The sequence below is a fragment of the Schistocerca americana genome, chromosome 5, assembly GCF_021461395.2.
Source record: "Schistocerca americana isolate TAMUIC-IGC-003095 chromosome 5, iqSchAmer2.1, whole genome shotgun sequence".
NCBI lineage: Eukaryota > Metazoa > Arthropoda > Insecta > Orthoptera > Acrididae > Schistocerca > Schistocerca americana.
In genome coordinates this window covers 184,439,762-184,454,167 of record NC_060123.1, presented here as the reverse complement: position 1 = coordinate 184,454,167, position 14,406 = coordinate 184,439,762, and the positions used below count along the sequence as shown (strand labels likewise).

The window sequence follows — 14,406 nt, the reverse complement described above, 5'->3', positions numbered from 1 at the left end:
ACTCTCGAACGGCACGCGGGAAAAACGAGCACTTAAATTTTTCCGTGCGAGCCCTGATATCTCTTATTTTATCGTGATGACCATTTCTCCCTATGTAGATGGGTGCCAACAGAATGTTTTCGCAATCGGAGGAGAAAACGTGATTGAAATTTCATGAGAATATCCCGTCGCAACGAAAAATGCCTTTGTTTTAATGATTGCCACTCCAATTCACGTATCATTTCTGTGACACTATCTCCCTTATATCGCGATAACACAAAACGAGCTGCCCTTCTTTGTACTTTTTCGATGTCATCCGCCAATCCCACCTGATGCGGATCCCACACCGCACAGCAGTACTCCAGAATCGGGCGGACAAGCGTAGTGTAAGCAGTCTCTTAGGTAGACCTGTTGCACCTTCTAAGTGCTATGACAATGAATCGCAGTCTTTGGTTTGCTCTACCCACAATATTATCTATGTAATCGTTCCAATTTAGGTTATTTGAAATTGTAATCCTTAAGTATTTAGTTGAATTTACAGCCCTCAGATTTGTGTGACTTATCGCGTAATCGAGATTTAGCTGATTTCTGATGAAGGTGCGTCCAAAAATTTTATTTTATATTGAGTAAGTTATGATGCTATCATAACTGTAACAGAGTGTGTTACTGTTATAGTTCGTAAATCAGTTGCATGACGTATTTACTTCGCAAATTTTTGGACGAATTCTTTATCGAATCCAATATTACTGTTATTTTCAATTTCTTGGCCATTATGCTACAGTGGTGTACTAAGTACCGATGTACAGTAATATTCGGACACTATGCGATTACTGATCAAGGTGGCGCAGTGGTTAGCACACTGGACTCGCATTCGTGAGAACGACAGTTCAAACCAGCGACAGGCTATCCTGATTTACGTTTTCCGTGATTTCCGTAGAACGTGGCAGTGTTCTTGTCTGAGGCTGTATAAACACATTTGGACCGGGTGAAATACTGTTCATCGGCAGTATTATTGACTGACGTGTCTATCTGAACATATTAAAAGCAACTTACGGAAATATGCTGAAAAAATGGGATACCAAACACGTTCACGTTCACGTTCACGTTCACCAGGATAACGGACGCGAAAGGCTCGCACTGTGCAGGAATATTTGTCGTACAATTGGTCGAAAGTCTTACAACCACCACATCAATCACTAAACCTCAAATCTAACGAGAATGTGTGAGGCGAACTAGAGCAACGTATTAGATAAATACCAATACATTCCAACGAAACTTTGACGAGTCGATTAAAAGACGAATAGCACGGTGTACATACTGATAGTTAAAACAGATGACCAACAGTATGCCGCAGCATTTGAAAGAAGTGGTTCAACGGAATGGCTACCCGACAAGAAACTGGAACATACATCTTTCACAAAAATTTGTCTTGAAATAATTAGTTCTGAAAGTACCCGAATATTAAAGTAGCGTGAAAATAGTGTCGAGTTTTACTGAAATTGTATTATTAAAAGACCTTTGTAAGTTATATTAATACAATTTATGCTATTATTTACAAGATACGTAACTTAATATACGTACTTGGTTATATTTTACGTTCGTTTTGTTAAGAATACGAGGGCGTTTGAAAACCGTGCAAAAATAAAAACTACTTACATGTTTGAGGTAAATCTTTTTTATTTTTCGACATAGTCTCCTTTTAGACTTCGTCCAAAGCTGTTCTAATTTGTTGATTCCTTCCGAATAAAAGGAACTGTCCAAGTCTACAAAATAGCTATTAGTTGCTGCACTCATCTCGTTTGAATAAAATCTTTATCCCGCCAACCATTTCGTCAAATTGGGAAACAAACAGTAATCCGAGGGAGCCAAGTCTGGAGAATAGGGGGGGATGTGAAACGAGTTGGAATCGTTTTTCCATTAATTTTGCGACCACAACTGCTGAGGTGCGTGCTGGTGCATCTTCGTGATGGAAAAGGACACTTTTGCGGTCCAATCGCCGGCGTTTTTCTTGTAGCCTTGTTTTCAAACGGTCCAATAACAATGAATAATATGCACCTGTAATAGTTTTACCCTTTTCCAGATAGTCGATGAGGATTATCCCTTGCCATTGTCAAAAGACAGTCTCCATAACCTTTCCGGCCGAAGGATTGGTCTTCGCCTTTTTTTGGTGCAGATTCTCCCTTGGTAACCCATTGTTTAGATTGTTGTTTGGGCTCAGGAGTATAGTAATGTATCCATGTTTCATCCACAGTGACGAAACGACGCTTAAAGTCCTGCGGACTCTTCCTGAACAGCTGCAAACAATCCTTGCAACACTACACACGATTCCGTTTTTGGTGAAACGTGAACAATCGCGGAACCCATCTTGTGGATAGCTTTCTCGTGTCCAAATGTTTATGCAAAATATTATGTACCCATTCATTAGAGATGCCCACAGCACTAGCAATCTCACGCCCCTTAACTCTTCTATCATCCATCACCATATAATGGCTTTTATCAATGATATCTGGAGTCGTAACCTCCACAGGGCAACCAGAACGTTCAGCATCACTTGTGCCCACATGGCCACTCCAAAAATTTCGAAATCGCTTAAAAACTGTTGTAATCGAAGGCGCACAGCCACCGTAATGTTTATCAAGCTTCTCTTTAGTCTCGTGAGACGTTTTGCCTTTCATAAAGTAATGTTTAATCACCACAGGAAAATATTTTTCGTCCATTTTTGGGAAATCACTCGACTTCCTTGATTCACAAGAATGCCAAACACAAAGAAATAGACCAATATGGCTGAATCTTGGTGTGCGTTCTTTCCAGGGATCCTACTAACTAAACATGACCTCGATATGTGCCGGTGGTGCCATCTCTCTGACTTTGCACGGACTTTGCAAACGCCCCTCGTAAAGTTATGATGCCACAAAGTAAAAATCTCATACTGCCCGAATATTAACGTTAGTCACAGTGCATTAATCCTAGAAAATTCTGGTCCAATGTAAAATCGCTAGGTGGGTCTAAGGCTTCCACCTAGTCACTTGTAACCAGTCTGGTGTGGCAGTTGAACAGAGTAAAACGAACGCCGAAGTTTTAAATTTCATATTCAAGAAATCGCTCACGCAGATGACTCGTAAAAACACACCGTCGTCTGACCATCGAAGAGACTCTTGTGTGGATGACATAATAATACGCATCCCTGGCGTAGAGAAACAAGTTATGGAATTGAAAATAAGAGAGTCACCGGATCCTGATGGAATTCCAATTTGGTTTTTCAAAAAATACACTACGGCATTAGCCCCTTTCTTAGCTTGCATTTACCCAGAATCTCTCGCCCAAACAAAGTCCCAAGCGACTGTGACAAAGCGCAGGTGACGCCTGTATAGAAGAAGGGTAAAAGAACGGATCCGCAAAACTACGGACCGATTTCCCTAACATCGATCTGCTGCTGAATCTGGAGGATACCAGATGACTTACACAAAATTACCAGTTGGTGTGATGAATGGCAGCTAGCACTAAATGTAGAAAAATGTAAGATAATGCTGATAGGCAGGAAAAACAAATCCATAATTTTGGGATACAGCATTAGCAGTGACCTACTTGACACAGTCACGTCATTTAAATATCTGAGCGTAACGTTGCAAAGTGGTATGAAGTGGAGCGAGCGTGTGAAGTTAGTGGTAGGTAAGGGAAATGGTCGAATTCCGTTTATTGGGGAGAATTCTAAGAAATTGTGCTTCATCTGTAAAAGAGAGCGCATATAGGACGGTAGTGCGACCTATTCTTGGGAATGTTTGAGATACTACCACTTCGGACTGAGGGAGGACATCGAAAAAATTCAGAGGTGGGCGGCTAGATTTCTTACTGGAAGGTTTGAACAAATGGGAATCCCTGATGGAAAGGCAACGTTCTTTCCGAGGAAAACTACTCAGAAAATTTAAACTGCTCATACGGAGACATACAGAGAGTTGTTTTGTTGCTCTTTCTATATGCGAGTGAACAAGAAAGGAAATGACTAGTAGTGGTACAGGGTACCCTCCGCCACGCGCCATAAGGTGGATTTCGGAATATCGATACAGATCTACATGCAGATTATGATTTTACTGTTGGTGAATAACGCAACCAGCCACATATACTTTTAAAATGCTTTAGTTTATTGTAAACAAAAACATCGAATGCAAAGCACAGGTGCGAAGCTGAAACTCACACGAACAATATTATGAAGTGTGCCACAGTGATTTATTTCGAAATTGCACGCTATTTCCACTGCATCGGCTTACACAGTGTCTTGGAAAATATTATGGACAATTACAAGACAAAACGCCGTCCAACGGAACATATTGCAGGGGTGGACAACACGCGTGCTGACCAAAACAATGTAATCGGAAATAATAGTCATCTGAAGATCGGAAAGATAGCGCGAAACAGGTTGTGGCATGAAGTAAAACATTGCAAAAGTATTGGTGGCTGCTTGCATTGTTCACCAACAATCGTTAAAGGCCATGGGGTTCACGAGATGCAGCATAGATAAATTAACATCATTATTATTATTAGTGTATCAACACATTCTACTGTCCGTTAAAAGTGACGATGGCGCAAGTTATAACGGGGGGGCTTAAACACAGTACCAATCGTGACCGCCTACAGAACTTAGTTTTCGAACCGCTCCTGCCAGTGTAGGCATTATCATATTCCAGGAACATCGTTTCCGCATTGACGTCCGTAGGAGCAGTACTGCAGAATTACACCACGGAAATTTGTCTTGTATATGGCTCTTACGTCATATAAAATGGCAAAGTAGCATTCAAGATCCTCTTTGAGGTCATATCACCGGCGAAACTAAGCTTCCGTGCTTTTAGGCATCGGCCGTTCATAGCAGTCAATCTTACGATCCGGAAGAGAGAGGTTTTGTAGGCGATGATTTCTATGAATTTCGGCGTCCAATCGCTTTATAATGATTTTGAAGCTTTTATCCGATCATACGCCAGCTCTCGACCCAATGCAGGGTCACCATCAGACGGTGGGTATTTAGAACTATATGAACGCCGGGATCGTGGCGATGTCTTGTAGTCACATACGTTATAACCACTGCATTTTAAACGGATACATTATTCTTGTATACCAACGTAAGAAACAATGTTCAAGTATCCAGAATGAGATTTTCACTCTGCAGCGGAGTGTGCGCTGATACGAAACTTCCTGGCAGATTAAAACTGTGTGCCGGACCGAGACGCGAACTCGGGACCTTTGCCTTTCGCGGGCAAGAGCTCTACCAACTGAGTGGTAGAGCACTTCCCGCGAAAGGCAAAGGTCCCGAGTTCGAGTCTCGGTCCGGCACACAGTTTTAATCTGCCAGGAAGTTTCGTATCAGCGCACACTCCGCTGCAGAGTGAAAATCTCATTCTGCAAACATCCCCCCGGCTGTGGCTAAGCCATGTCTCCGCAATATCTTTTCTTTCAGGCGTGCTAGTTCTGCAGGATTCGCAGGAGAGCTCCTGTAAAGTTTGGAAGGTAAAAGGCGAGGTACTGGCAGATGTAAAGCTGTGAGGACGGGGCGTGAGTCGTGCTTGGGTAGCTCAGTTGGTAGAGCACTTGCCCGCGAAAGGCAAAGGTCCCGAGTTAGAGTCTCGGTCCGGCACACAGTTTTAATCTGCTAGGAAGTTTCGTAATGCTCAAGTAGTTCTGCGGGGTGTCGTCCGTAGTCGCGTATCATCTATCACATTATACAGTCGCATCGATTATCAGTTTCAGCTACCAAAATGAATTACCGGCCTGCAGCGCTGATTTGAAACTTCCTGGCAGATTAAAGGTGTATGTCGGCCAGGGACTCGAACCCGGAACGCTTAGAATGTAGGAAAGGGATGTTAGTAGAAGTAAAGACGTGAGGGCAGGTCATTAGTCTTGTCTGGACTGTTCTTGTGGCAGAGCATTTGGCAAAGGCTAAGATTCTCGGTTCGAGTTCCGCTCTGGTACACACTATTACTCTGCCGTAAATTTCAACTTTTCCATTCTTTCCACAGTTGTAAAGACAGTTCCTCGCCCTTGTGACTCAATGAACTGCATACACATTAACTGAGGGGTCCCTAGAAACATGCGAAATACGTAGCCGTTCACATGATAAAGGGAGCTGCTCTTTGGGGCCTCAACTTTGCTTGGACCAAACACCAATTAACTTCTCCATGCTTATGTTTACAGGTAACCCCCCCCCCCTCCTCCCCGCCCTTACCTCTACGCACCGCTCTCCTCACTAGGAGTATAATGACTGTCCAAGTCCCTCCCCCCCTCTCCCAACCAGGCGTTGTAAAAGTATGCTTACGTATCACTAGCTCCCCACACCCCATGTCCACATATAACGATGCTACAGATGCATGAAAGATTTATTTTAGCTCGAAACTTGTCACACAATGGAAGGTTTCATTATAGTATCAACCTCTATGACATAACGATTCACAGCAGTCTTCTTCTACCATGCATGCTAAGTAAAGCAAGAAATTTCAGCGAGGCCCTTTAGCGTCTACAAAGAGATTACTTGTAGTTGAGAAAATTGAAAATGTGAGCAAAACTATGAATAGCTCACATGTAAATTAGATGGTATAATGTTCCTCACAAAAACGTAAACAAACTAAACAGGATGAGACACGTAGTGAATTCAAAGTAGTTACATCTTGAAATCACTGTTTTCGATCAAATATCTATAATAATTAATGACAAAAGACTAATAGTGCATCACAACAACAGGGGTAAAAAAGATGAAAAGTGGGAAGAAAAAGTTCGGAACATAAAAACATGCTTATCTTTCGTAAATAGAGTTTCAAGGCGAAATCCGGCACGTGACCAGAAGAGTAAACGCAGGTGCCAACTAAAAAGCGAAGAACTGTAAGTAATCACTTATTTACATAAAAAACGAAACGTGAACTGTTTTATAATCTACACATAATACATACCAAAACAAAATTTTATCATTCTAGAGAGTACTGATAATGCCCTAAAGTGAAAAAAGACGAAACGTACCTGAGAGAAATAAAATATAGCGCAGGAAGAGAAGGCTTTTTTTTTATTAACAAATCAAATATTTCAGTGCTTATTGCTGAGGATGGCCAAGCAAACAAACTTGATAAAATTGTGAAAATTTTCTTGTTTTATATTCACGAATCTATCATGTTCTTTAAAACCGATGAGTTGTACCTGATACATCTGACTGCTTCACACAGAATAATTATGGGAATCGAATTTTGATGAAGTGACGAAATTATTTCTCTCTCTCTCTCTCTCTCTCTCTCTCTCTCTCTCTCTCTCTCTCTCTCTCTCTCTCTCCCTCCCACTTATCAGTTCTGTACAGCACTCGCCCATGACTATGAGACAAGAAGTTATGCGATGTATTACCACACGAGGTTCTGTGCTATAACGTGCTCACTGGAGTATCTCAAAAAGGTCTGAAATTATGAAAGCTATAAATCACTCCAGTTTATGATAGCATATCCAAATAACACAAAAAAGAAAATTAATTGAAACTAAGATTGGCAACATGACCAAAAACCAATCAGTTAATGTCAAAGACAAAACTATACGTAAATTGCAGCACCAACCTGTATGAATAGCCACGACGTGACGAGAGCCAACCTGCTGTATTGCCCGTTGAATCGGTAGTGGTATGCGTAGAACGAGAAGTGGTAAAGATAAAAGAACCTGAAAGCAAATAGAAAACAGTAACTGTAGAGTGCAAACCAATTTGAAGTTATCATGAAATACACCAAACATGCCAAATCAAATCCATTGTCATATTGATGAAACTATAACAGCATATACACAATGAATAAGAGCCAAAAAAGCACTTCTGATGACATGCTGGTTTATAAAATAAGGTGCTAGGCACTTAGCTTCATACATGAGATTTTTACCAGCTGTGAGCTCCAACAGCTCAACATGGCAACTTTCGAAAATATGGAGGTTCCACATCTAAATAGAAACCTTAAGCTTTGGTATATAAATAAATACTTACAATTCGTTATAATTTCTAGGTGACAAATATATGAACCGGACAGATGTCTCCACAATGGGATATCTGATCGTTTTGGGGGCTTGTAAAATCAATTAGAGGCTGTGTATTGTGCTGCTTTTTATTCATTAGTTAGTGTTTAATTCCTGGGAAAAAGCATAACATAAAGCTACAATCCTGTTATATTGAGAAACCATTTATAATGGAACCCAGCCCTCTTGTGCCGTGGTGTCTGGTATCCACAGGGCGCTTGGTCCTGCCGAGGTTCCTTTCCCCTGACCACCAAATAACAGTGGTGCTTGCAGCAAGTGTTGCATAGCAGATCCCTCCAACATGCAATGCCTCGCATAGCCAGCCATCGAAGCTGTGGTGAGTTGGCATGCGAGAAACTTGGGCTTGCAAGCGCAGTGAAGTTCCCTAATAAAGATGTAATTCCTACCTTCAAGACGCCTCTGAGCATCGGTCTGCATATATAGTGCATGGCAGACCCAAGCTCAAACGCTAACTTGGATGTGGCATATTGTGGATCTGCATCCCAACATCGCTCTGTACATTGTGCGTGGCAGATCCACCTTGAAACCCTATCCCACACGTGGCATACTGTGGATCTGCAAACCAACATCGTTCCGGATACAACGCGCGGTGGATCCACACTCGAATGCTAACTCAGGTCTACTGTGGGTCCTGGGAGCCATCCGCAACACATGCACATACACAAACATGCAGAAAACAGAGAAAACGCTTTGCAAATGTGGAATACGTGGGGTGAATGCAATCCAGTACAGTGCTATACTATGCCTCGCGATCAGAAAAACAGTGAATCCGTGCGAGGTGTTGGCAGCTGTACTACACTTACAAGTAATTTTAGAACACGGAACGAGAGGTTATATCATGATCGCATGGGAAGAACTGACATAAAATCGATAGAATTGCGAAAAATGATGAGAGAATAAGTATAAATTGAGGGAATACACACCAAAATGCTTTCGAGGATGAGCTTGCGTGTCTTCTGGTTAGCGCAGAACAATTTGCACATGGGAACAAGTATGCAGCAGCAAGAGGAATCCGAGAAAACGCCGACATGGAAGCGGAGGAAACCAGGGAAACAGTCACTTTTTTTCGTTGAAGCAGTATTCTACCGTATGTCTATTGAGATAATAGTGATACATGTGGGTTGACTACTGTATTTCACGCTTTTCATGAAGACAGAGAACCATCTGTCTCTAGACTTACATGCATAAGCATTAAAGGATAACAGTGTGGATGGGGTGATCGATTGAGATGGAGATGTAAAGAGGAACGATTTAATGGCAGACTGATGATGCATTCTAGAGAGAGAGATGTTGTTGCAGGTCATTTGACCATTTTTTCCACTGTTCTGTCAGGATGCATCAGTCACATTACATAGCCTGCTTTCGACTCATATACAACCACGTGTTCTGTATGTTGTTGAGAGCACTGTCTACTTGCGAACATTAATGGCAAACCTCTCAGTCTTCACATATGTCATGAAACGTGACCATCCTGTTTCGACACAATCCCCTAAACGAACGAAGATTTATGAAATGTACTCCATCCCCTTGTCGCATCTTGGGTGTAAAATCGAGACTTTAGCTTCATAACTAAGATGATTCTAAGTTAGCGACAGGTGTCTGTGAGACACTGCAATCCCCATGTATACATCTGCATGACAAATGTGCTGTTTACAGAGTTAGTGGTGGCACGACTTGTAATTTCACACGTCGGACACTGCTGCCAAACGCTTATCTGTTTCCTTGTAAGAGGTATTCTCCGTTACTAATGATCATTTTATATAGGACTGATATGGGCATAGTATAATTTCTGAACCATGATCAGATGTGAACAGTGGATGCTATACATCTCTGGAAAGTTATATTGTGCATGTATCTCACAGAGCCAATGTTTTATGGAAGTATATTTTTCATTTTACAGTTTGTTACATTAGTTCATCGTAGAGAAAACTGCAAGAAAGATGCATGTCATTCGCTGGAAATATATTTCTTACGCTGGATTATTAACAGTTAAAAACTCAAGCGATCTAATATTATAGCCTGTTTTAAGTGTAGAACAGTGTAGCCTTAGGAGTGCGTGTGTTTATGTTCTCTCTTACCAATACCCTCCTGGTACTGATCAAAGACACTAGAACCACACTTTAAAATTGATAGCGTAGTTGATTTAGGTAAAATGCTTCAAACTCCAACAACGCAAAACTCTTCCTGTTTCCTTATGTTGTAACTGTCTTTTATTTAAAATCATCCAGTGTGTGTAATGTGTTATGGCAGCAGCAGTAACAACATGATTTACTCCATGCAACCTCTAGTTTTCTGTGAGAAGCAATGGATCAGAATCTGTTAATGTCACTTTAGAACCTGACACAGACCTCGAAGTCGTGGTGAGGAATAAATGTATGGCAGTGTACAAAGTGCGTTACAGCAGAAAAAAACAATGTTTCAAACAATGACACAGGGTCACCTGGGAGTGTCTCTTGAAACTTACAGTATAGTTTGTGGGATACGGTCATCCTCCTACAGTACAGGCGATGCAACTTTACACTGGTCTGTGCAATGGATCGATACCTGTATATTTAATATGATCATCACATGTGCTCAATACCTGCACGCAGACAGTATTTGTTTTCGAGACATGGGAGGAGAGCGATGCAGTAAAAATCTGATTGAATTCTCCATCGGACGAAGTTAGTGGAGCTTTTAGAGTTCGTAATTTTTCTCTCTTTGATGGTACAGAATGATGATGATAGCACGTTGGGGTGATAGACGTGAATGGGCCCTGAGGGATGCGGATCTGCTTCGGACTGCAGTATCTGTATGTAGTTTGGGGATGCACCACAATGCAGAAGTAAAATCCTGTCCTCCTCTCAATTCCCATACTTTCTTTTATACTACCTCGTGTTGCAGGAGCAGGCTTCATTTGGCGCTGACTATACATGTCATAAACTCTGGCGGAGCTATGACAACTTGTTCCCATTTCTACCGAATGGTCAGAACGCGGTCCTGTCGCACTAACTCAGGTCACTCTGTTCCTACACTGGTTGCAGAAGGTGGTGGATATAGCTCTCTCCGACTTGTGCTCAGTTCCGACTTAAATTGGAATGATCATATGTGCAAACTTGCAGATATGGTAGCAGTTGCAAGAGGCATAGGGACTACATCAAATTTTACTGTAGCAGATAGGTTCGAAAAAGGTGACTAGTTTCGAGATATGAGAGTGCCAGAAATATGATTCACTAGTGGCTGTAATCATCAAAGGACTTCTCCATCGGATACAACACAGGTATGTGGTTGAATGGAAAGACTTGTTTCCAAATCATAGACATCATTTCTACTGGAAAGCATAGCACTAGACATGTGAAAAGCCAGTGTCCATTTCTAACGACCTAAATCAGCACACCGTCTACTGTTTGTGATCCTTCTCAATCAACCAATGCCCAGTCGATATATCACCGAAACACTGACATGGCATCGCACAGAATGCATTACAATTACTGGAGAATTATCTAGCGGCGACGTGAGGGAGTTGCAAATACCGGGTTCATACCATGTTCCTTAGCCAAATCCTTTCTAAATTCGATGATTTTATCATGATGTTGCACCATCGGCGACATGTAACCGAACTGTTGGTCTGATAATATACACTCCAGTGATCACTGTCTATATTCGGTGTAGCGGTATTTGTCCAGAAAAACCACTTCATTCGGAGGTAATGCCGTACCTCGCTTTCTAAAGCCGGTATAACTTTTAACACGGATACTTGTATGCACCTGCAGAACCAAGACCGATTGTGATAGTAATATGGTCGTTGCGATCGCGTTTTTTTAACACCTGGCTGTTTGTAAGGCGATTACTCCTCTCTTTCTAAGACACAGTGGTACCACTCGCATGGAAAACTTATGAGACATGCCCACCCAATCTCTGATTGTCCCTCAGTACTATTTCGTATCGCCAGCAATTTTATTGGCGAAGTGTTACACTTAGTAGTAGGGGATGTGTGATAGGTTCACCTTGATATTTCTATTTCCAGAGCCACAACCGTCAGCAGGCTGTATTTCCGATACTTCGCTCATTGTCAAATGTCGACTAATTGAGACCGCGATTGTAATATTTAGCTGTAAGTTCAGTGATAAAATATATATGTGACAGGTTTCCTAGCATGATTTTGTCTATGTATGCTTGCCGTGCACCGCTCGTTACCTGTGCCCGGAATTAGTCAAGTTTCCGGCTAACGGTAGGAACTGTATGAGTTGAGAGGCCTGTTGGGATGCAGAAATATAGCTGACTTAATGTTGTCTTCTTCTAGATGGCTGAATAGCGAACTGATACATAGTATGCGTTGGACAGCTTTGGTGATCGATGGAAATTTGAGACGATTCAATATGGAAGTGTGTGTGCACTGGACCATTATTCCCTCCCATGTAAATTGTCCAACTGACTGCTTCTGCACATTTCGCGCCTTTTGTTTAGTTCAGAGAACATCGATTTTGGTGTGCACATGTAACAGGCGGAAGACATGTTTGCTGGCTCTCTAGGCATGAGAAATACCTTAGTTGACTTTGTAAATTATAAGAATGCTTTGGAACCTGTTACATCACCGACATCAGTATTCGCAAGTGGGTATATCTGTTTCCTCTATTTTTTTTCGAGTTCTCACATAAAGGTCTTCTCAGACAGGATAAGTTTCTAGTTACTCAGTGGTTTACAGCACGCTACACCTCGCTAAAGTTTCGGGTTTCTAGAGAAATAATATCCAGTCTATATCTTCGGAATTATACTGTGCGAGCGATACTACTGCTATGCACGCAATATTGCTGTGTGCTTCATATCGAGAAGTGTCACGTAATTGGTACGATATTCTGGCAAATAGAATGAAATTACATATGTTCTTGTAATCCCAGAGTCTGTAGATGGTGTAAAAAGCAAAAGATGGAACATCAGGGTCAAAAACAGTAATGCCTTTGTGCTGAATGGAAATGAGCCCGTCTTTGTACAACAGTTTGGAGAGTAGCTTCGGGCCGCTGAGGGCGTTCTGGTCACGTCGGGAGTGGATGACTTGCGACCTCCTGACCTTGTGGGAAATAACTAGTGCTTTGAGGAGTATATACGGTGCTGCCTGTCTTCATGGTATATGTACCAGTGCCTGGCGGTCAATAGCTTAATGAATGATGCGAAAGGGGCGATTTTGTACGGCGCAGAATACGACTTGTATGTTTACTACATCAACACGGTATGTGGTGATATACTGTCGGGTTGGAGATTAGTTTCACACTCTAATATTCAAGCTTCTGTCCTCGGTGGCAGAGCAGTATAATTGATTAAGAGTCTTTCTGTATATGACAATCTGTAGGCCACTTTGAATAGTTTAACTGTGAATGCAATATGGTGATCTGTACAAAATAGTTTTGCTGCTGCAAGTCTCGTCTGCAAAAAGAAAAAGGCAGCCAGTGCTTCCACACTGGCAGCATCAGTAATTTGGCAGGTAAATTCAGTACAAGCCGATCATAATGCTCCATTCATTTACAAGACATCCTTTGTGCTGGGACATATAAGCCTCTACATAGCGGTGAGAACATTTGCATTTCGGAGATGTTTGTTGAAAGCAGGACTAAATGATTTTCAGGAAGGGTAACACATGATGGATGGGGTGCCACATTTGGACCATCAGGAGTAATGAATTCGGTGTTATTCTGGGCTATTTTCGTAAACAGGTTCTGTTAGAACAAGAATTTCCATGCAAAAAAGCTGAGACATCAAAACAGCTCCTACAAAAGCGATTGTTAGCTATTTCTGCCACACTTTACGATTTCACATAGCCATGTGATGTCAGTGTAATGTTGAGAACCTTTTAGCTGCATCTGCAAGAGAGAGTAGCTGGGCTATTAAGTCTTTGCTATACCGCAGGTAGAGTGGCATCACACCAGCAATGGTAAACACATGCGCTTCCAGAGGGTGACTTGGCTCTTATTTACATAGACCTGTAATGTCAGTGTAACACACGAGGAATTCTAACTGTATACCTGAAAATAGATGCAACTTTCACCTATTGGATGTATGTGGAGGCAGGGTGAGAGCAATAGCTCGCACCCCTGCATTTGTCTGACCGGCGGTGCTTCATGGTGGTGTCAGCGCATGCGTGTGTTGGAACAGCTCGCTGATACGTCACGACTGACGAAGTTCGAAAGTGTTTTTTACATGAACTTAGTGTTTGTGTGCTGTATTATTTTCGGCTGTTTAAGCGTTGTGATTGTGTTTACAGAGCCTTTTCGCGCATTATTTTTTTGAAAATTTACGAGTAGTTTGCGTGTCTGTCGCATTATTTTGCGAGCAGGTCTGTATGCTGTGCTATGCATTAGTTCAGTAATTTACGAGTATTTTGCAGGTCTATATGCTGTGTACTGCATTATTTCGATAATT

The 14,406-nt window shown here is 41.8% G+C and overlaps 1 protein-coding gene across 4 annotated transcripts in view; it reads right to left on the bottom strand.

Annotated features, from left to right (window-relative positions):
- Positions 1–14,406, bottom strand: part of LOC124616689 (membralin) — a 495,400-nt gene that overhangs the window by 52,559 nt on the left and 428,435 nt on the right. For all 4 annotated transcript variants that reach the window (XM_047145027.1, XM_047145025.1, XM_047145024.1 and 1 more), the window contains one exon: positions 7,551–7,650. In XM_047145027.1, coding sequence (XP_047000983.1) covers positions 7,551–7,650 — 100 coding nt within the window. The remainder of the gene's footprint in view (positions 1–7,550; positions 7,651–14,406) is intronic.